This window comes from Haliotis rufescens, unplaced genomic scaffold, assembly GCF_023055435.1.
Source record: "Haliotis rufescens isolate VD_foot unplaced genomic scaffold, xgHalRufe1.0.p SCAF_1, whole genome shotgun sequence".
Lineage (NCBI taxonomy): Eukaryota > Metazoa > Mollusca > Gastropoda > Lepetellida > Haliotidae > Haliotis > Haliotis rufescens.
The window spans coordinates 63,702,124-63,725,304 of record NW_025963779.1 but is presented as its reverse complement, the minus strand read 5'-3'; the positions used below and the strand labels follow the sequence as shown (position 1 = coordinate 63,725,304).

General features: G+C 39.7%; 1 protein-coding gene across 2 annotated transcripts; it reads right to left on the bottom strand.

Annotated features, from left to right (window-relative positions):
• Positions 1-120: 120 nt before the first annotated feature.
• On the bottom strand, positions 121-23,131 carry LOC124142418 (multiple epidermal growth factor-like domains protein 10). Of its 2 annotated transcripts, XM_048399453.1 has the most exons (17): positions 23,020-23,131; positions 13,746-13,980; positions 12,986-13,153; positions 12,772-12,899; positions 11,203-11,359; positions 10,872-10,978; positions 9,361-9,495; positions 7,555-7,689; positions 7,107-7,241; positions 6,548-6,682; positions 5,892-6,029; positions 5,258-5,395; positions 4,605-4,748; positions 3,641-3,778; positions 2,588-2,623; positions 2,076-2,160; positions 121-1,588 (listed from the first exon to the last, which is right to left on the bottom strand). In XM_048399453.1, exons 1-17 carry the CDS (start codon positions 23,081-23,083, stop codon positions 1,348-1,350), a joined length of 2,319 nt encoding a protein of 772 aa, XP_048255410.1. In that variant the 5' UTR covers positions 23,084-23,131; the 3' UTR covers positions 121-1,347. The 2 variants fall into 2 exon arrangements, with proteins under 2 accessions (XP_048255410.1, XP_048255411.1); XM_048399454.1 differs by lacking the exon at positions 5,258-5,395.
• Positions 23,132-23,181: the final 50 nt, after the last annotated feature.

Here is a 23,181-nt window from a genome sequence, read left to right as displayed (position 1 = left end):
GGTTGGGATTGACAAGTCTCGAAAGTATTTACCAAAGATTCCACAAATACCTTCTGCGTTACTACTTTGATTACATTTATAAAGAAGTTTGTGTACTTGGCCCTTAGTTTTGTGATATCGTTTTGCAGTTTTAAAGTATTCATGTACATCTATTTCAGCTGCCTCATAGAGTTCTTTCAGTCTGCTATCTATGAGCGATTGTTTGGATCTACGATGCTGTCTTCTAAAACTACGCTTTGCTTCTTTATATTTAACAAAGTTCTCATCGTTCTTAGCATGTGACCTGCCATTCTCTTGCCAATGTCGTCTTTTACTGCGCATTTCATCATGTAATAACTTCAGGTTGTCTTTTTTCCAGTAGGGTTTGAGGTAGGGTTTAAACTTCGTTGATGGGATACTTACTGCAGTAGATGCATGGAGGGCATCTGTAATGTACTTATTATACGTTTCAATATATTCATTATGGGATGGGAATTGGGACAACTTGCATGATGAGTATAGGCTGCTAGCCATGAGAAGGGATGCGTATAGGCTGCTAGCGATGGGAAGGCGATGGTTATAGGATGCTAGCGATGGGAAGGGGATGAGTTTATTCTGCTAGCGAATGGGAGGCGATGGTTATAGGCTGCTAGCGATGGAAGGGGATGAGTATAGGCTGCTAGCGATGAGGAGGCGATGGTTATAGGCTGCTAGCGATGGGAAGCGATGGTTATAGGCTGCTAGCGATGGGAAGCGATGGTTATAGGCTGCTATCGATGGGTAGGGGATGTGTATAGACTGCTGGCCATGAGAAAGGGATGAATATAGGCGGCAAGGACTGAAAAGGGAATAAACATAGACTGGGAGTAATTGTTTTATCACGTATATGCTCATGGGCATGTAAAGATGGGAGATTAAGTATGACAAGGCATTTTTTACATAACACTGAAAGTAAAATAACAATTCTTAATTACTTTTCTCGTTTTTACGTTTCATATCGTCCTTACCATACATGTATTATTCGAATGTGTTTCAATCTAGGTTTTGTGAAGATACTGTTATTTAAGTGGAACCCATAGATTTACGACAGATGTTGCAATGATTGTCATCTCTATGGGCCCAAACAACAGCGAGATTAAAAAAATGATTTTCCCATCCTAATTATTAAATGTCAGTACTGATATGGTATAAGATTATTTATTCCATGTATCTATCAGTTTGGCTAAGACAAAACTACGCAAATGAACAATATTTTTGGCTGTATCTTTAACCTGGAGAAAGAAGTGTTATTATTGTTTCAGTGCAGATATTACATATACCTATCAAGCGTATATCGTGTATAATCTTATGGTATAATGTGTGACGCGATCACTGCGTGCTTTCGTCGTTAACAATAAATGACAACGGTCGGGAATACACGTGATCCTCATCCTCATCTTGACGGGGGGCGTTGCCCAGTCGTCCAAGTCTACTGTAGTCAAGTGTGTGAACGTCTGCGACGGTGGCATATTGTGGAGGCAGATCTGTTGTCACAGAATAGATGGGCTGGTTGACCATTTGCAATGTGTCGTACGGTCCTGTATCATTAACTCGGGGACGTCTGTTCCGTCTGAAAATAATTATGAATGGTATTCAGCAAAATGTTATGCATGGCGTAGAACAATTACCGGGATAGTCATGATGATATCCGTATAAAACGAGTTCGGACGAGTTCGATTTTAATGTCTCATGTGTTCCGTTAACGTGTGTTAGGTGTGTCAAGAATAAGTCTGATGAATAATATCATATACATGTACCTCGAAATGTACAATATAATCAAAACTGTATTTTTTATATGTACAGATTGAAAGGTTAACTGTGTTGTTTTCTGAATAAATCATGATAATAAGTATTTTTGCATTATATGTTTCGGTCCTCTTATTGTCTTATAAACAAATAACTTTTAATATACATGTAGTCCAAGGGTTTCATGAATTACCACACGAGAAAAGAGAAAAGAAAAAAACATTTTCAACTTTATAATTAAAAAGACGTTTTCATCATCATACTAACCCTGGTTTTTAAATTTATCAGCGAGAGGAAAGTATGGTAATCACCTGACAAGCACAATTGCGATAACAACGACGACGATGACAATTACGAACAGCAGGGCAGCTCCACCCACGGAACCTCCAATTACAGCTGAAGTGAAGCATGGAATAAATAAGGCACACTATGTTATCTTACATGGAGGACAGACATCACAGATGTCTTTTACACAGTTATGGATTTCCATACCTTTCCGTACTTTAGTGGATAATAGTGAACATGTTTTTGTCAGGTCATTTCGAGGAATGAAGTTGGTATGCTGGCGTTGTGTTTATTTTGCTAAGAAGTCTTAACAGCCTGCATATGGTCTTAAGGTTTGAATACAAGTATATAATAAGGTATCATACGCATTCCAAATTGTTTGATAATTATATTATGTCGTGAGGTAGACACATGTCCACGGACACACCAGCAATAATATGCATCTTTCACTTGTCTGTAAAGTACGATGCTTGTTCATTATACATAAATTTACAGGGAGAACCATATGATCAATGAATAATTTACAAAAGTTACGAACCAATGTTGCTGTCACTGGGTTTTCCCCCCTTTTCATCTGAAATATAATATATATTGCATAATATGGAATGTTACATTATAACAAACAATCGTGATAGTATACAGTAAAGCGCACATATAAGATCCATGTTCGTTTAATGTCCCAAAGCTTACAAAACAATTGGATTACGCATCCATAGTTAGACAAACATGTACTCCCTGAAATACTACTACTACACTAGAGATGTATCGTCCTCGTCTGAACATGCCAATGTCGGAGTCATGTAAGGTTAATTTGATAAAAGATAAGGGCACTGAGGTATAAAACACCTGACCCAAAAATGTAAACTGTGAGAGAAAAATGTATTCATGAGAAATAGATATATTTTAGGTTGCATATATTGAGATGAAAAATACGGAAAACAAAACAAAAATAAAAACCAAGACCATGTTAAAAACAAAGTAAAAATACCATTGAGTGTAGAGAAGATGGAGAAGAATTACTCTAGGGTGTATCAGTTAATCTAATATCAATATCATATACTTATAAATAAATAAATAAATAAATAAATAAATAAATAAATAAATAAATAAATAAATAAATAAATAAATAAATAAATAAATAAATAAATAAATAAATAAATAAATAAATAAATAAATAAATAAATAAATGAGGAGGGGATGACTCTAGGATGCTAGGGCTGAGAAGGGGGTAAGTATAGGCTGCTTTACAAAATGTACGAACCATTTTCATCTGAAATATAATATATATTGCATTATATGGAATGTTATCTTTCTAGAACGTCACGTCCAGGGAATATTTCTCGATTATCATAATCGAAAGTAGAGAACAAAATATCGATGAAAATTACATGAATGGATCACAGAAATTAATTACGACACCAGGTGTTCGCGAAAAGGGTAAACATGTTGCATTGAGAAATATAATCAGCAACATAGGTGACGCATGTATGTACATTGATCATCTTGCAGTGTCTCAGCTACAAGTTCAGGACATATTACAACGGTACAGTGTTACAGCAGTTGGATACTACCATCATTAAAGTAATCTTACCCTCATCACACTTCGCTCCAACCCAGCCCGGTTTGCACCCATCAGGGCACTGACCCGTCACGTGATTGCAGACGCTTCCCGTCCTGCAGTTGTGGCAGACGGATGAACACGTTGTCCCGAATGTGCCGCTGCTGCACGCTGCAAAAGAGAAATACATATTTTCAGAACAATATTTGCGCGGGAATGTCCAAAAGATGTTGTGGGCACTTGGTATTAATTAGATATGCAAATATTCTTGTCTTATGTACACATTTGCAATAAGTTATGTTAATTTAGGAGCCGTCTAGAAAAATATACATTTTGTCATCAGACACAATGTACAACAAATGAAATACAGCTATTCAGTCGTCTTTTCGCTGTGCAGAGTTGCGTCCCTTGGACACGTTCGAAATCTGGTTGCGGGTTCGAATCCCGGTTCGCCCCGATTATGTTACTAGGTTTGTCACCACCATACCCGTGCCCTTAGGTTTCACGAAAGTGCTTAACGTCTGCGTCCCCCATCACTTCGGCTTTTCTTCCCACGTTATGCTGGCACGCCGTGATATAACAGGAATACTGTTTAAAGCGGCGTAAAACCTCACGCACTCACTCACTCATCATGCTGCATAAGCTGACATGTTCAACTTGTAATATAGCACTTGTAAGATTCACATCAGTAGGTAAGTGTTCATGTTAGTTATGCCTGCACGGGATCAGAAAGTAAACGTATGTGAGGGAATACAGGTACGCAAGCAGAAAAGGCATCTTACCGTAAAAGTCCAGTTTCCACCTTTAAATATAACGAAATGCTAGCCTGTGCACGTTTTCCACTTTGGTGAAACCCACGAACACGGATGTGACGTTGACGAACCAGTTTAAGGATTATAATTAGAGCCAAACTGAGATTGAAATCATAAATCAGCAGATTCTGACATGACAAAGAAAAGTAATCTTCAAGCCAAAAGAAGCGAGAGGAATAACATACCAGCATCACATCTGGCTCCGGTCCATCCAGGTTGGCATCCATCTGGGCATTGGCCAGTCACGTGATGGCACACACTGACGGTACCAGTATAGCAGTTAGAGCAGAGCGATGAACACATAGGTCCATGTGTACCCGGATAGCACTCTGAAAATACAATTCAGTGAGAAAGTGAATATTAAGTAAGGTTTTATGCCGCTTTAGCAATATTACAGCAATATCAAGGCGGGGGCACCAGAAATGAGTTTTACACATTGTAGCCATGTGGAGAATCGAACCGGGTTCTTCGGCGTAACGAATGAACGCTTTAACCACTAGCCTACCCCATAGCCCTTACAAATCTGTGAACAACTTGATGGACAATGTTGAAAACTGTCTGTGACTTGGGAGTCTAATCATGAGAGACGAGTTGCTGATTGGTTGCTTCAGCCTAGTGTCAAGACAATTTCGATTGCGTATGATTATTTCCCTGTTGGTAATTGGGACCGATATTGATATATTTGAAACAAAGTAGATACTGTGTTGGAAGAAAAGTAATTATAAGTTGTTGGATGAACGAATTGATTCACCAACACGTGCTCATCTGAAGATGTTATATATATCTGTCAACTCATTCTTATTGTTAATTCCACAAAAGTATTATGTGATGATCTTACTCTCATCACACTTAGTTCCCCTCCATCCAGGTCGGCAGCCATCCGGGCACTGACCAGTCACGTGATTACATACAGTTCCTGTCTTGCAGTTGGAACAGAAAGAAAGGCATCCTGAGCCGAATGCACCTTGGCTACACACTGTAAAAAAGGAAAAGGTACAAGTGAGACTCTATGATGCCTTTAAATAGAGGGCATGGGTGGCACAGTCATCTTAGCAGGCCGCTGTTCGTTGTGCAGCGTTTCGCCACTTAGGCGTGTGGGAAACCTATGGCCGTTGCTTCGAATCCCATATTCGCCCTGATTATGTTTCAAGGCTTGTCAGCATCGTGGGTTTCACCAAAGGGCAAATGCATGCATCGCTTTAGGCTTTCCTCTCACAAAAAGCTGACATGATATAACTGAATAACTGTTAAACCAGGTCACAAAATCACTCACCCATTCAAGTGCAATAAAAATAAACTGCTGAAGAAATCGTATGTGGAGCCTAAAAGGATTTGATGATACGTACATGATTAAAGTATAGGAAACAAGATGGACGCCTTGCCATGTGAATGTGGTTACCAGATGGAATGTTAGATCACATCCTATGTTGATATACTAATACATTACAATCAAAGTAAATGATATAGCTTACCCTCGTCACACTTAGAACCAGTCCATCCTGGCTCACATCCAGCCGGACATTGACCAGTCTCGTGACTGCAGACACTTCCTGTTCGGCAGTTTGAGCAGATCGATGTACATCCTGTGCCGTATGTGCCTTGATTGCACACTGCAAAGTACATAAGTAATGGCACCAGAATAGATAATATATAAAGAGGGTAATGAAAATTGAATGTATGTGTAAATATGTGTAAACATGTGGTTAACCGGAACTGTATGGGGTTTGTTTCGTGATATCGGTAGTTCATTATAAATTACACACGAAACCTTTACTGCCCTTTTATTTAGTTTAACAGTACTGGGGTTCATGCGATATTCCCTTTCTGTACATAGTTACGTAGTAACTAACATAAGAAGCACATATTGCAAGGCTCTAATTCAGTAGAGTTATTAACTGTGAAGTCCAACATTCATGAATCATACACTTGACAAACACACATTCTGTGTCTTGTGGAAGTTTCACACAATTTTTAGACATCGGTTCACAAGGATAAAAAAGCCCGTCTGTGTATGTTCCTTTATGCTTTTAGCAGGCCATCGTTAAGCCACTAATTAACAATGAAAATGAGCTGCTTTCCTTCAAGATTAAAAAACACCGTTCACCTTGAAGAGTATATGTTCACCTACTTGTTTTACACAGGGAGCCTGTCCAACCATCTTGACAGCCAGCTGGACAGAGTCCAGAGCTTTTGTCACAAGGAACAGCAGCAGCACACTGGCCACATGACTCACAGGAGACACCGTAAGTATTAGGGAGACACGCTGACCGGAAAAAGAAAATATCTCTCTATATAAATGAGTGAGTGAGTTGGGTTTAACGCCGCTTTTAACAGTATTCCAGTTACATCGCGGCGTGTCAGCTTAATGTGGGGGGAAAGACCGAAGTGATGCAGGTTTACCACTTCGGTGAAACCCACGAGCACGAGTATGGTGCTGACAAAGCTAGAAACATAATCGGGGTGATCAGGGATTCGAACCCACAATCATAGGTTTCTGGCGTGCCCAAGGGACGCAACTATGCACAGCGAATTGCGGCGCCTAAGACGACGGGGCCACCCGTGCCCCCTCTATAAGATTATATAAAAATCAATGGACGTGAAATCAGTGAAACACTTGTGTATCGATAATTTGACACGGTAATAGGGCATTATTTGTTTTATGTGTCAGGATACCTAATAGTATTTACCTCTGTCACACTTGTTCCCGGTCCAACCTGATTGACATCCAGCTGGACAGACACCTGACACCGTGTTACAAGGGACGCCTCCAGCGCACAACCCACAGGAAGAACACCCAGTGCCGTAGGTATTGGTCGGACAGTCTGGCGGACAATAAATATGCACTCAGTTAAACACAATTACCTTTTATTTACCATTCTTTAAAATGTTCATGATTTTGTTTTTCAGAAGCTACAACCGTACATGTAACTATAAAGCAGTACGAGAAATACTTTGTCTTCAACGAATTGTGGGGTTTCATCTTACAAAGTGTTCATAATCATCTTGTATGTACTGTGCAGACGATCGTAACATTGGTGTTTAGCAACTCTTATGATCATGAATAGTTGATTTTATTTATCAATTAACACATAAGCCCGCAATCATATAGTCATCTCTCAGAAAGAACGTTCACACCTGTTTTACAGTCGTGCCCTCGTCGTCCTGCGACACACCCTTCTGGGCAGGTACCATTGACGTGGTTACACGTTTGTCCTGTACAGTTGCCACACGTCGACACACACCTTTCACCGTAGGTTCCCGGCGTACACACTAACAACGATGTAAGGGTGATTATGAAACGAGAAAATGGATAATAATTATTTTCGGCTTGCAGACTTTTAGGTCAAATGAGAAATAAATAAACAATTTATTTACAAAGAATATACATACTTTGTACAGTACAGAATATGCAACAGTGACACGAAGGCACAAGATGCATCACTGTGAGACGATATTTGAATTGATTAAATTTGCATAACAATTTCTAAGAATCTGGAAATGAAATAAGAATATGTGCAATTGTATTACTCTTAAAAAACAAGGAATTATGAAATATAAATGTTACAAACAAGTATTAAATGAAAGATAAGTGTTGACGATAAACTTCACATGAAAGAACGTTTATGTCTGTAAACACTAACACCAAAACACATCCTATAATATGCACGTGCCTCACGCAGTAGCGCCAAACACGTGAGTGGGATGTCATTCCTGATACTTTGAAGAAAGGTAAATTAATCTCTGTGGACCATTATTTCTGTCGATCTTATTGATTCCGCTTATCATACTGTTGTGACTTACTTGATCTCATTCATTGTCTGTGTATGAACTAGCGATGGGGGCGATTGTAACGCTCGGAGCCTCTCCGGGCTATTGGTATGCTTGAAACTGTCAGAAGCCAGCATGCAGTGACAATATGTTCAATTTCATAGTCTGTGATTAGCAGATTTTGGCAAGGTACCAACGACCCCCCAAATGTTGGCGATCGACAACGTACAGGTCGTCCAAGGTCAACAACAAAGGTACGGGATCTATCGTTCCGAAACCAGGCTCTACGAAATCGAGCGATCAAATTGCTGCAAAGTTTTGTCAGGCTATTGGAGTACGAGTTACGGGTTAAAAATCGTACACATGCGGCTCATCTCCACACTCGACGGCCACGTATTGTGCCGCCTCTTACAAATAATCATATTGCCAACAGACGGCAATGGTGTACACAACGTCGAAACTGGGGTCATCGTTGTTGGTCACGTGTCATGTTTTCACCTGGTGACAGATTTAGTGGTGATTCAGTTATGGTGTAGGTTTGTATCACTATGACTGGGCGAACCCCACTCCATATTGTGCAAGGAGAGGTCAATCAACAGTACTATTGGGACAACATACTGACACCCGTTATTGTCCAATTTGCAAGGCGTGTGGGGACGACAACGCCCGTTATCACCGTGCAGGAATCGTCATTGCTCACTTCCAACAGCGCAACATCAATAGAATGACATGGCCAGCAATGAGCCTGGACCTTTACACCATAGCATTGAACACGTCTGGGACAAGATAGGGAGATGTGTGCGTCAACATCATAGGCCGCCGACCACGTTGGCTGAACTTGGCCAGGCTTTGGAAGAGGAATGGGACAGAACCCCCATCACCATCCCAAAATCGCCGCAGTATGACGCATCGCGTGAAAGATGACAAATCGTGTCGGTATTGCATACTGCTGATCCACAAACGGCATCTTTGAATTTTCCAATCTTACCGATATCATCCTTCAAGATTGCTGACGGTCAAAAAGTCTGCTGTCATACCTTCCTACCGGTTGTAATGTGTTCCTTATTCGTTAATTATAATCATTGAACTATTACTAGAAACTAATGTCTCTTACCATTTTATTCCCGAGAATCCCTTACTTTTATAGAGTTATATATTTGTTAAAAAACATACCTTGTCTGCACTCGTTCCCCTGGTAACCATGCTTACATCCACCGATACAGAAGCCTGTGGTCTTCTCACAGACGGTTCCTTCGTTGCAGTTACCACACCGTCTACAGTCCATTCCGTATTGGCCCGAAAGACACCCTAAAATGGAAATCAGCTTTACGAACTGCTCATTCTATGTTATGAGTGAGTGAGTGAGTTGGGTTTAACATCGCTTTTAACAGTTTTCCAGTTATATCATGGCTTGTCAGCTTAACGTGGGAGGAAAGTCCGAAGTGATTAAGGTCTCAGACGTTTACCACTTCGGTGAAACCCACGAGCACATAACATAATCGGGGCGAACCGGGATTCGAAGCAACAATCATAGGTTTCTGGCGTGCCCAAGGGACGCAATTCTGCACAGCGAACCGTGGCGCTATGTTATGAAAAACCCAAAGTCATACTATTGTCCAACACATCTTCATAAAGCTTTCACTCTCTTGGCCTTGTGTCTTCTGCAAAGAGCAACCAAGTAAGCGACAAAACTATAATCATAAATAACCTCTGCTAAAGGTCCATTGTACGATAAGGCGCGGTCGGGTAGCCTAGTGGTTTAAGCGTTCGCTCGTCACGCCGAAGACCCGGGTTCGATTCCCGACATGGGTACAGTGTGTGAAGCCCATTTCTGATGTCCCCCGCCGTGATATTGCTGGAATATTGCTAAAAGCGGCGTAAAACCATACTCACTCACTCATTGTACGATAAACATGTGTGTATGAATCACAATCAAATAGTGATGATACAAGGTGGATCCTGCTCGATCTATGGCACCAGTCAAATTAAGGAATTGCATCGGTCATGATTGTCACTGATGCGTCAAAATGGCGTCACTGTGTTCAAGCAATCAATACACGTGAAACACATTATATTATAAGGAAACATATCATGTAAAGTTTCAGGCTGAAACCTTCATCCCAGTAGTTATTCGAACGATAAGGGACGACGGGCGAAGAGATGGTACAGGTCATGACGAAAGAGCTCACTTACACCACTGGCGCTTGTGGGCTAGCAGTGATTTTAACTCGATTACGCCAATACATGACCAGTTTAGGACACCTATCATATTGTTTTCTTTCCGGTAAATCAAATCAACATTTTACCTGCTCGTCCTATATCAACTAAAGAGCATGCGATATTTTACTACTGCTTCAAGAAATATATTCACTTGATATAAATCTGAAATATCATACATTTAAAGGGTGGGTTGCAGTGATCCATATTCGTAATTCATAGTTTGAACACTTTATGATTATGCCATTTTGCAAAATCTTATTGTAACATTAAGGCCATAGCTGTATCAATTGATTCACTCTCCGACCAGCCATGCATAATAGTTTCAATTCTTTCACTTTGCAGACATCGCTGCATGATGAAGCAATTATCAATAAGGTCATGTAATTGGATATTTGTGTGTAATTATAAGCTTAATTCAATTTTATCGCATCAACAAACATTCAGTTGAAGAAAGTCAATATCACCTGAGGAATTTCTGTTAGAAAAAACATGGATTCCAGCAAGCTGTGTCAAGAAAGTCGTTGCTATGACACCAAGAGTACCTCCTGTAGCGGGCATGTGGAGTATTGCTCTGTGCGAAATCACCAAGATAAATGATATAGTTGATCTAACTCTTTTTTTTGTACTCATAAAAATAGTTCGTATAGATATCAACGCACATATTTATTGTTTAAAAAACAACAACTGATCTTCCAAGAAAGTCTCAAAGTTTCTCATAACCTTAACGTTTAACTGACGACAGTTAACCTATTCAAATGTGGCTGAAATATCTAGATACAACCGATCTTTCCCTACAATCTCCTCCAGTCCGTGAAGTAGAGTGTCCCATCATGGAAAGAGATGCCGAAGTAGTGAGCCCCAGGTTCATTCAGTATTTCCCTTCTCTGTGTTCCCTCCACAGTGACGGACTCTACCTTGTGTGTCTTGGCGTCACACCAGTACAGAATTTCATCTAACATTGAAAGAGAAACGTGGAGACCTTACACAAAGGTTGAATGAAAATAATCAGCAACATATTAACAGCGTGCTTACATGAAACAATATCATTCCCATGTTTTGAGACAGAAACATTCAGACATTAAGTGAGGCAGATACGTACTTTTCTATTTGTACGTGAAGTGCAAGGAATAAAACCCAACAACATTTTGTAAAATGCATACGGGTACATTCTGCAAACACCATGTGTTTTTATACTTCTATGGTATTTCCAGTTTTGTGTAATCTGTACCTATATAAAACGTACTGTGTCACTTACATCACTTGCACACGGAAGAAATGTCACTGAATGGTATGCTTCTGTGTAAGGGTTTTCAGTTATAAACGAAAAAGCAAGAACGATAGGAGTACAAAATGACATAGTTCTTCATGAGATATTGACTCGATATTCGGCTATTCTATTGGACAAGAGACCCGTCATGATCACCTTATGGTGAAAGCAGCATTTAAACACGATTTTCACAAGACTGAATTCTAGAAATAATCTGAACACGTAAGGATTTTTAGACAGTCCTTTGGAAACTCACAGTAATTTTTTTACGTGAATAAATACAGAATCGGTGTTCATGTGCACGTAAATTCTTTTAAATTGTACTCATGGTATGTTTGTGACTTCATATCCGTGGTAGAATGCCATCCTATAGTGCACAAAACGAATGAAAGCAAACGACAAACCATGAACTCTGGAGTGAACTCTATGGATTGATTTCAACACCTATTCGACACGCCCTCAATTTCAACTTAAAATGCCCCGATAATTTGTTTGTCAGCACCGTACCCGTTCTCGTGAGTTTCACCAAAATTGTCAATGTCTTAGATTTCTTAGTCTTGTGAGGGAGTATTTAACAAAACAGCTTACCAAGGATGATAACGTTCAAATCTTATTGTGACTAAACAAAACAGGATGTTTTTATCGGACATATTATGAATAAATACGATCATAGGATCTCAGTATCTGGTGAATCTGCAATTTTATACAAATATCACACTAAAAAAATAGATCCGTGTATATAACATTAATAAGAATTGACCTTCACTTGGTGTGAAATTTCCTGCTGGTTTTAAAGTGCTAGCCACTGAGACACCATGCAGTAGTTTTAACATGAATACCATACTCAGACTCAGACCAGTCCCTGTTTTTCCCCTTAATGCCGAGCGTCAGCCAGGATAACAACAGTATTATCTTTTAACGTCTTTTTGTACGACGGGGCCGGGGATCGAACCCACTGCATTCCGCTCTCCGGGCGGACGCTCTATACACTACATCGAGGAGGCGGTCTACAAAATTAGCAACATACCTGATACATATACTACTTGAAGATATAGATACACGTATTATGTTCATTTATATAATAAATTAACACTAACTGTTCCTGTCAAGTGTAAGCCCATTTGGCCACCCCAGACCGGTGGTGACTATCTTTCTGATGTTTCTTCCGTCATAATCTGCTGTGGCTATGTATGAAGCTGTTGCCGGGTCTGTCCAGTACATCGTCCTGAAAATATGTATTTAATCGTTAGTATTACCTGAACTGTGTCCACTTTTCTAGACGCCTTGCAAGGAAAGGATAATCTTACCAACCTGTTTGCCTCATGAAGAACGATGTCCCTGGGTTCGTCGAGTTCCTGTGTAACGATGATGTCATGGTTGCTTCCATTCATGTCCATGACAGCAATTATGTCATTTCCAGCGTCCGTGTAAAATATTTTTCTCGAAGATGAATCGACAGAAATGCCGTCAGGAACTGCATATATACATGTATATATAATATTATATAATTATCAGGGTCATTGTTCTATGCTAACAAGAGATTCTGAAATCTTCCCAAACAAATTACTTAATAAGCACAGCAATACTCCTGCCATGTGACGGCTGCCGTAAACAAACCAGACAATCACAGTTATCGATGGACCAGTAAACCCAGTTACACGGTGGAGCATTTACAAATGTTGTTGAAACTAAAAACGGAAATTAAATTACGTCCGGTCTGAACAAGCGCTCACATTCTGATGCTTCTGAGCATAGAAACATGTTTTAGAAATATGTTCGCCTTGCAACACAGTGGCAGTGAGGAGAGGAGGGGGTATGTTGTGGGGGTCAGTTTTAATGTCTCACCATACTTGATAAACGCCATTGGGCTTATATAGAAACTAGGGGACCTGACCAACAGGAGAAGCATTGACTCATTTCAAGTAAATACAAAACGTTAACGCCAGAGAATAACCAGTCTCGAATTATCTGCCGAAACCGATTCCAATAGGCGTAGTAGGTAGTATAGCTGTGTAGATTATATGAATACGTCTCCTCCAGGTGACTGACAAATATTAATGGACAGAACTTACTGTCATTCAAAGACAGGATGAGCTGAGTAGTGCCTTTGGTGAGATCAGTCGCACTGATCTGCTTGAGTAGGACATCCGTCCAGTACATTGTGTTCTCCACAGGATCGTAGTCAATGGCGACAGGGCGGCTGCTTACAGCTACACGCTGACGTGTGGCAGTTGATGAAGATAACTTGATCTGAAATATTTGACCTGGATTCCAGCTACCAACGACTATTGTCAGTTCAGGATCAACTGTCAAGAGAAACAGTACATTCTTATAATTTGCATTCGAGGTGTCTCGTTGCCATGATGTCAAAAAATAATATAACATCATTTCAGCTTTTGAATTCAAAGCATGTACACAAATGATACTTTAGGCGAGGCAAACGGATCGAGATCGAGATTAAAATGAGAAGCTAGTTTGGATTAAAAGGCGGCTGACGTCTTTTTATCATCTAGTGATCACTTTCTGAAGACGCAGTCCCCACTCGATGGCACACCAGAAGTAGGAAAACTGAAACCGTTCAAGCTTTTGGCCAACTGAGGTTCACATGGAACAGAAGTGGTACCCAAACAACGTTAGGAAATAACAAGGAAATATTCTACGAATAGGAATTGTTTTCTTTAACTTATTAAGTCACATAATAGTAATCCAATCTAAAAGTGTAAATCGTAATTACAACCTGTAGATGATATGGTTTCTTTTCTAGGAGGCAAACAAACTTTGACCAACAAAGCACAGGGAGTAAGCAGTATCAAGAAATGTTGGTACACAATGTATTAAGTTGAAGATCACGTTTACCGTTTATGAAGCAAAGCCTTTAGTGGAAATACTGATATCATAGACAAAAAGAGAAGGATTATCTTGAAAACAAATCCTTTAAATATTCATGCAACACAAACAAACCCTGGCACGCCGGTTAAAATGAACTCAACTATTTTAACATTTCAAGAACCTGAAGAACATGAAGCAAACTCTCCCAAGAGTGAATCAGGAATTGTATTGATATAGGTTCTGATGAATTAAAGCTGTTCACAAGAAGGAAATATCACCACTGACAGATGTGTTACATTACCCAACTCCTCATCACACATCCCAAACCACCACCCATACAAATACATCTAAAATATATCTTAACATATAAAGAACTTTGTATATTGTAACCTTTGTGTAGTCCAAACGTAAACGTTTGGGAAACAAGAGTGTGCACGTGTTTATAGAATTTTGGTAATGGAAATTACATGTACATGAATCCGAAACATTTAAACAAAGCGCCAGCATGCATGAATTAGAATAACTACAAAAACTATTTTTGAAGCCATTGTCTGGATCACATTTACCCCGGACCTACCCCAGGAGATCAACCACGATTAAAGACACTGCTTCATATTGTCATTCTTTTATTTACACTCACTTTGATTAACTCGCAATTTCACTCACAATTTTTTAAATGACGAATATATATAGACTGCCCCTGTGGTATGATCTTTTCAGCTGACAGCGGTTAACCCACGTGTAAGGTGTAAGGTGTAAGGTTTTTGAAGTATCAGATAGTTATGAACCATGGCCAACAGTTGTTTAATTCCATGAGTAAATACACTGTTTTTATTTCGATAATTAACACTCGATGCAAAATTCTATCGTATGATTAGGAATAAATACTCAGCCCCACTAGTGTCAATCGTTCGGTTATTCCTGATATAAAGCAAACCAGACACAACCTATTTTATATTTACTGTCTTTACTTTCAACTGCGTTTTATTCATTTTTAGATGGTTTGCTTCTGTGAGGTTTAGTCATGACCCGCGTCTGGTGGTTGAAATGTTCAGCTAACAGGCGCTATCTCAGGCGAGCCCATACCACATAGCTTTACTTCCCACAGAAGACTCTGACATGTACATGACTATAGGTCCCGTCCCTTCTTTATTGGCCGATCGATACAGTACGAGGTACTGTGCGTTACACACAATTATATATTCAGTGGGGAGAGTTTTACTTGTATGAAAGGGTGTAGGTTCCAGATTATGCTGCTTTCGAATTATTCGCTTCACGTTTGCTGACTTCTCTTCACTGAACACAAAGGCGAGTAGTTGCTGTCATGTATGTTAAGTTTCATTCTACCATGAATTTGGAATTTACTCGATTCTGATTGGTCAATCAGAGGCTATTAAATCACAATAAACCCCCTCTGATTAAAACAGCTGGTTTGACGTTAATATTCATAGACTAGTACTATTTTCAGTCATTGTCGGTAGGCATATGTACATAATTATATCTACAATTACAGGTTACAAAATGCACAGATGAGGTTACTACAATATTCAAAGGATGTGTGGCAATACATTTTGTGAAGAAAAACACGACAGAAATCAACAAAGGGAATGTATTTACGTTTTGGAGTCAACAGAGAGCTTGGAATTTTGGCGCTTTACTATATACGACTGTGACGTCATATCTTTTGCGTCACTTTGAGCGATATGACGTCATAATGGTGACGTGCGATGTAGAGCGAAAGCCTTGCAAAGCTTGCTTTGTTTTCTTTAGGGATGCCCACCTCATGTTAGCTTACCAAGTTGCTGTGCTTATATGCTTTCAATGCCTGTCATATGTTCGAGTGAAGTATTACGGTGTAAACAAACTGCTTGAGTATATACGGCACCATATTTAGTTTGGTGATTCCGTAATTCAGATCGATAACCCACTCAAAACACTGAACTCAACCCATGCCGCTTCACTCAATATGTTTGCTAACACCAAAGAGTTCACATTTTATTTAGTCATGGTAGAATGGAGATAAACATACTGTGTTTTCAATGTAGAGCTAGGTTACCTGTAGATTTAACCGCGCTAAATTTAACATTTGAAACCTCACGCTACGCGTTCGGTTCCAAATTCAATTTAGCGGGGTTAAATCTACAGGTAACCTAGCTCTACATTGAAAACACAGTATGTTTATCTCCTAATTGAATCAATAAACTTTTCGAAGCCACTGTGTGGTCCAACAGTCCCACCGTCAACTACTTCCTTGTTGGGTAAGTAATATAAATATAGTCTTTTAATTATTTAAGTGAAGCGTGAAATATCTACACCGAGGTTGATGATACCAAGAGAGACACACACAACGGGGAAGTAGTTTATAGGTACAACGAACATGTAGACAGGTGACAAACATTAGCCACGATAGAGGAAGTAATATCTAACACACCGATTCAACAGCGAGCAAATAATTGAGTGCGTGAGTATGGATGTATGCCGTTTTTTGGCAATATTCCAGGAATATCACGGCGGGGGACACCAGAAATGGGCTTCACACATTGTACTCATGTTGGGAATCGAACCCGGTTCTTCGGCGTGACGAGCGAACGCTTTAACCACTTGGCCACCATGCCGCCCCGCGAGCAAATAAAGAAAAAGTATAGAGGCATACTACTAAAAAAGTAAGAGAAACATAATAAATCTTTGACGATTGGGATACGATGGCGATGTCAACGAACCTTGACCGACAGATCCCGTTTGTAGCCTCTCTTTATATTGCCATATAGTTCGACATGAAAGGAAGGGTGACTCTTGCAAGCTTGAAGTTGCCAAACAGTTGATATGTTTTTGTCTCTCTGGATCTGTATGCCTAGATCGTATTATGAAACAGATGAGGCGGTTTTCAAATATCTCTTCCATTTCTAGTTCAGGTGGGTAAATCATCGAAAGGGAATTGTCTTTTGGGCCATTATTAAACGATAACATCTACTGAAGGTCTGACCATGCAACAGGGCGACACAGCTTACTGATCAGTTTTTTATTTGTACAATCTTGTTGAACTATTGGTTGTGTGATGCCAATACATCAGTACACGCCGTCATGAGGGGGCAAATATGTGCCTGACTCTAGATTGTCCGGACACAAACATCAGACATGTGACAGTTATCAAACGCTGTGGTCGATCATCATTACCTGTTCTCTTTCTGATAATGTGGAGCCGCGGACTATGATTAAAGCAAGTTTTTGTCGTTTAGTTTTATGAAATCGTGTAAACCCGTATTGAACGTGTGATCTTTGTGTCTGTTTTTCTTAAAGGTTGGGTGTAGGTGTCGTTTCCGGACCTCAAATTTTATACTTCATATCATTTTGTTATCGATAAATATCCATATCGAAAACCAGTCAAGAGATACAGCAAGGCATATTGATTACTTCATGAGGAACTGTTGATATGAGATGGTAAGCGAAACATTCTCTTCCCGGTTGGGAATAGCTGTCACATATCACCAACACATGTCATTCATCCTCATCATAATCAGAGTATCTGGTATTGCAGCATAAAAAAGCGTTTGTTATGGGGGGTATTTGTATGGTGTCCGCATTCAACAACAAATCTGAAGTTATTACACCGAAACATGGTTAATATTATGCGTTGATAACAGAGAAGATTACAAATTAAATAGGTTTCAACATTTAGTAAAGATATAAATTGAGAATAATTTAGATGAAGCGTCAAGGGAGAGATATAGTATGTATGGCATACATATATGGTATTTGTTATTTCCATTCGACAACGTTTTACATAACCCTGATATAAACACTAAAGTTGAATCAAAGCAAGTTTTAACTATTTTAAATATTACTGTTATATATTTCGATTTAGATAAAATATGAAATTACTATTATTATTCGGGCGTGTAGATCAATATCTACACGCACGACACCTTGATGGCCACGGGATGGTATACTGTTGATTAATTTGCGTATGGCTGCCTTAGTATTGCCCGCCATTCCGCCTTATGAGCTACCTCAAGTTGGGCCACGGTGGCGGTGCTGGGTCTCGGGCGTAAACTCTCCGCCTGAGAACATCCACAGATCCTCTATTGGGAACGTGTGGGGGTACTTAGCGGGTCAGTACAATGTCCGTTTGCCTTCTCGCCCAAGATACTCAGTGACAACCTGGGCACAATGTGGTCTGGCATTGTCTACTTGCAGCTAAAAATGTCTAATACCAGCCAATGGAACAACGATAGGATGTAAAATATCGCCAGCATATCGTTGGCCAGTTAAATTTCCATTAACAATAACCAAATCAGTTCGCCTGTCCTGTGTGATACCGTCCCATACCATGACACTAGCGAATCACACAACGATCACGCTCAAGCATTGATGTCATGGCATACCGCTCGTCGCTACGTCGTCAATATCGTCTTCTACCATCTGTGAATTTGAGGCAAAACCTTGATGCTTTAAACGTGGTGTAGCGACCCTGGCCTGGTGTTGCCTAGCCCACCCTTCACAAGACGACCTGCCTTCAGGCAAGCTGCATCGAACCGGTTTCTAACGCCAGTTATTGAAATGGGCCTGACTGATATTGTACGGAATTAGCTATTATACCGGGAGTAGATTTGCGTAGTGCAATTAATGTAATGAGACATTCTTGTCTAGGCGTCGTTTTTAGGCCTGCCACGCCCATGTCTCATTGCAACCCCACCCGTTTGTCGAGTAACTACACTTTTTGTTTTGCCACACATTCGGGCAACTTTGGATATTGACGTCCTACCTCTATCGTACCGATTTTGTCTGTTCATTGAGATACAATCTGAGAGGCAATGTTAAGCGTTGGCTCATCTGGAGTGATTGTGAGTTCCCTACAGGCGTGTACACTTTGGCTTCTGTGTGCATCGTGGATTATGTGGAATGTCATTGTGATTAGATGCGTTCAGGTGCAATGTTACTGTGTTGTAAATGTACACCTCAATGACAGCTACATTCAAATCATAAGTTCCCTCATCTTTTGTAGACGTAGGTAGGTAGGTAGGTAGGTACGTAGGTAGGTACGTACATAGGTAGGAAGGTAGGTAGGTACGTACGTAGGGTTCATGCACACCTACCTACTCTACATAAATAATACTGCATTTCGACAATTGAACAATCGGCTACTACATTACCAAGCTAAGAAGGTCACATTAACATGAAAGCTTAAGAATTGTATACCAAAAATGAACAGAAGTAGAATACTGTAAGAATGTAGGGGGTGGTTTTGAGCCCCATGGAGAATGATCCGAGAGTGGGTGTCCGACTGTAGGTCCAAGATGAAAAGAGCTTGCAGTGTTTGACTGTGAATGTGTTTTACACCTGTTCTACGAACTGACAACAATGTGCTTGAATTACTTTACTTATTTTATTAGGTTTAAATAACCAGCATTTACAAAGTGGCAACACAAGCGAAACTTAAATGAAAAGCAAGGTGAAGGAATTACGAAATGGGTATATTTTCATTTAATTAATTTTGCACTAATAAAGTGTCGTTTGAAAAGAGAATGTGCATCTCTAGTTATTCAAATGAATTCATGTTTATAAAACCTTTACATGTATATCTTGAAAGCAGTTTCTGTATCTATGATAATAATTGCTATTTGAGATCTGTCTTAATCTTGGTGTGTTGAATGACATCATCTATCGCCTTAAAAGCATTCTTTCCAACATATGGTAAGCAATTTTGTGTTCTCCTGTATTGAAGTATGTGTGAACAGTGGACAGACCATGACATAACATACATTTTTATGAATATCATTGTGTTATAATATGACAACGACTTAACGGGGCAGTTATCTACACTGTCAGATAAGAAGTAAACAAACATACTGTTTCATTATTACGATATGCCTCCTTGTTCGACTCGGTGTAAGCCCGTGTTGTAGAATGTGTCCCCAGCACCCCATTGCTTAAAATGAGAGGTCGTGAAGTTCCCATTCTTGTCAAAGGGGCGACTAACGGGATCGGATCGTCAGACTCACTGACTTTGTTCATGCATGTCATTGTATCCCATGTGCGGAGGTCGATGCTCATGATGTCAATCACTGGATTGACCGGTCCAGACTCGACTTTTTACAGACCGCCGTCATAAAGTGCTCGCATTGCTGAGTGTGGCGTTAAGCAACAAACAAATCTCGGCGTAGCTTCGTTTTGTTAAACCATGAAAGCAACGACAGTGTAAAATTATTTTCAGTTGACAATTTGCAACGCTACATAAAGCACGCTATTAGAGAGGAAAATGGGTCTCGAAGGTACTAGATGTGGATTTTCGCACTATATAATTCATATAATGCATAAAGGAAATGGTCGGGTGACATTGACATTACTTCCTCATGTTGTATCGACGCACTACACTCATAAACATGAACACGCAGATCTCCCGTTCAAGTTCTTTTCTAATCATATTATCATTGTATCGCCGTGTCTAGTGAATAGCGCGTCTGCCGATTATACCAAAAGGTCGGTGGTGCGATCCACTGGCCGTGTTAAACCGAAGACGCTGTTAAACGATATGGTGCATGTAGTTACCCTGCCTGGCGCTCGGCATTAAGGAGATGAAACAATGAATGCTCGGCTTGGAGTTGGACTGGCATCTCAGTGTCCTTGCACTATAAAACCGGCATAAATATGCACTAGAACAAACACCTACACACGTGAAATCTATGATCGTTCTCCCTTATGTTTCTCGGATTGTCAGCGCAATGCCCGTTCTCGTGGGTTATACCAAAGTGGTATTTATATAAAGGTCTAATATTTGCCTCACTTCGGGCTCCCTCCCACACCAAGCTGACACGCTGTGATGTAAATGAAATAGTGTTCAAAGCGACGTTAAGAATGTCTGCTGGTGTGTATTTGTGTTTACTGCGCAACTCCATCTGTCTTGTGTCTTGTCATTTTTTGTATCCATTTGTTAAAATTCTAAGTGCAGTAACATATAGAAATAATGATGGATTCTTACAGATAAACGTTATATACATATGTGGTTACGATACTGTAAAAAGTTCTATACTATTAATAATAATAGTAGTATGCAATACTGTAAAGCCAACGGATAAGGCCGCAAATCTTCATAGCACCTTCAACTTCTTGGCCAAAAATGCCGAAAACCTTGGTTCTGTATATGGTTAGAATACAAAATGTATGTGAAAAACAATGGTTACACGTCTACGATACACTTTAAAACAACCACATGTGGTGTGTTTAATGAATTGAAAGATGTGGAAGGCTTCCTGTCAAATGAAATTTGCAAACAAAGTTTACTGTTTAGTTCATGTTTAAATTCGTGAAATCACCATATGGAGTTACCGTTACTCTTCTACGCCTCCAAAATACACCTACTACTGTACCAGATGTACATGCCGTCATTTTCAACTGACCAATAATTGTTGCACTGCATAGTAACCTTACCCTGGATTTCAAAAACCCGTGTCTTAATTGTAATTTACATTCACTTCATGGGACTTTATGATTATGTTCCTAACATACGAGAATACCCCTAACATGCCCCGTGAAAACATAACGGTCACCTGTTTGATAAGAAGCTAAGCATCTTGTTATAACACGAAACGTTTTTATTTGAAAAGTCCACACTATTCTATTTTCCATATTTGTTCAGTTTGTATCGACAATTGTTATTATATATCTTTATGGTCATGATATTGTCGAGTCATATGATACACTCGGTCAAAACGACCGTACAAGCATAAAGGACAAGGTCGGGTCACAATGACACTACTTCTTCATGTAGTGTCGACGCAGTACATTACCATGATAAATTTAGAAATTGTAATATGAGCGAAGACAAACGAAACTGTGTTTGCTTCGTAACAAAACCGTATAGGCATGACGATACAAGTACCTCACAAACATGAACTTGCAGATCTCCCGTTCAAGTTTTTTGTTTAGATATTTATGTTCACATTCGTGAAATGACCATACGGAGTTATCGTCATCTTTTCTGAACATTTGATTGCTCCTTCGGGGAATATCGTACCGTCTGTTGTATCATTTGAACGACATATGACGCGCTACGCCTCCAAAATACACCTACTAATTGAGGTGTACATGCCGTCATTTTCCCTACCAGAATATCCCTAACATAATCCTGTGTCTTATTTGTAATTTACATTCATTTTATGGAACTTTATGATTATGTTCCTAACATACCAGAATACCCCTAACATGTCCCGTGAAAACATAACGGTCACCTGTGGAGATATGTTCATCTATTTGATAAGACGCTAAACACGACACTTTTTTATTTGAAAAGTCTACACTAAAACACGCAGCATGGATCTGTGGCCATGGTAAATGTTGAATGCTACTGGTATGTATCTTAGGTCTGTGGCCATAACCAGATCTCATCATATCTAGCAATGATGCTGTGGTGTAATGGCGCCAAAGTTAAAGAATTAATCGTAAATCAAAGCATTTCCGTAAAGGTATTTTCCAGTACCCCTGGATTTAGTATGTTGTAAGTATTGATATTTCAAACCTACCTTCTGCGGACGCTTGTGTTACCAGAAACATAATTATACCACAAACAGCGTGAAATTCAGCCATGATTTCACGGCGCAGTTACGCGGAGAAATGACAGCGCGGAGTGTGAATAATGTATCACGTGAATGATATTCACAAATGCCTTAAGACTTCCTTGTTGA

Coding starts and splice junctions, on each gene's coding strand:
- LOC124142418 (XM_048399453.1), bottom strand. CDS start 23,083: ATGGCTGAATTTCACGCTGTTTGTGGTATAATTATGTTTCTGGTAACA. Junction 6,030..6,547: donor AGGCTCCCTGTGTAAAACAA/GTAGGTGAACAT, acceptor TGTACTTTGCAG/TGTGCAATCAAGGCACATAC. Junction 2,161..2,587: donor ACCCAGTGACAGCAACATTG/GTTCGTAACTTT, acceptor GCTTCACTTCAG/CTGTAATTGGAGGTTCCGTG.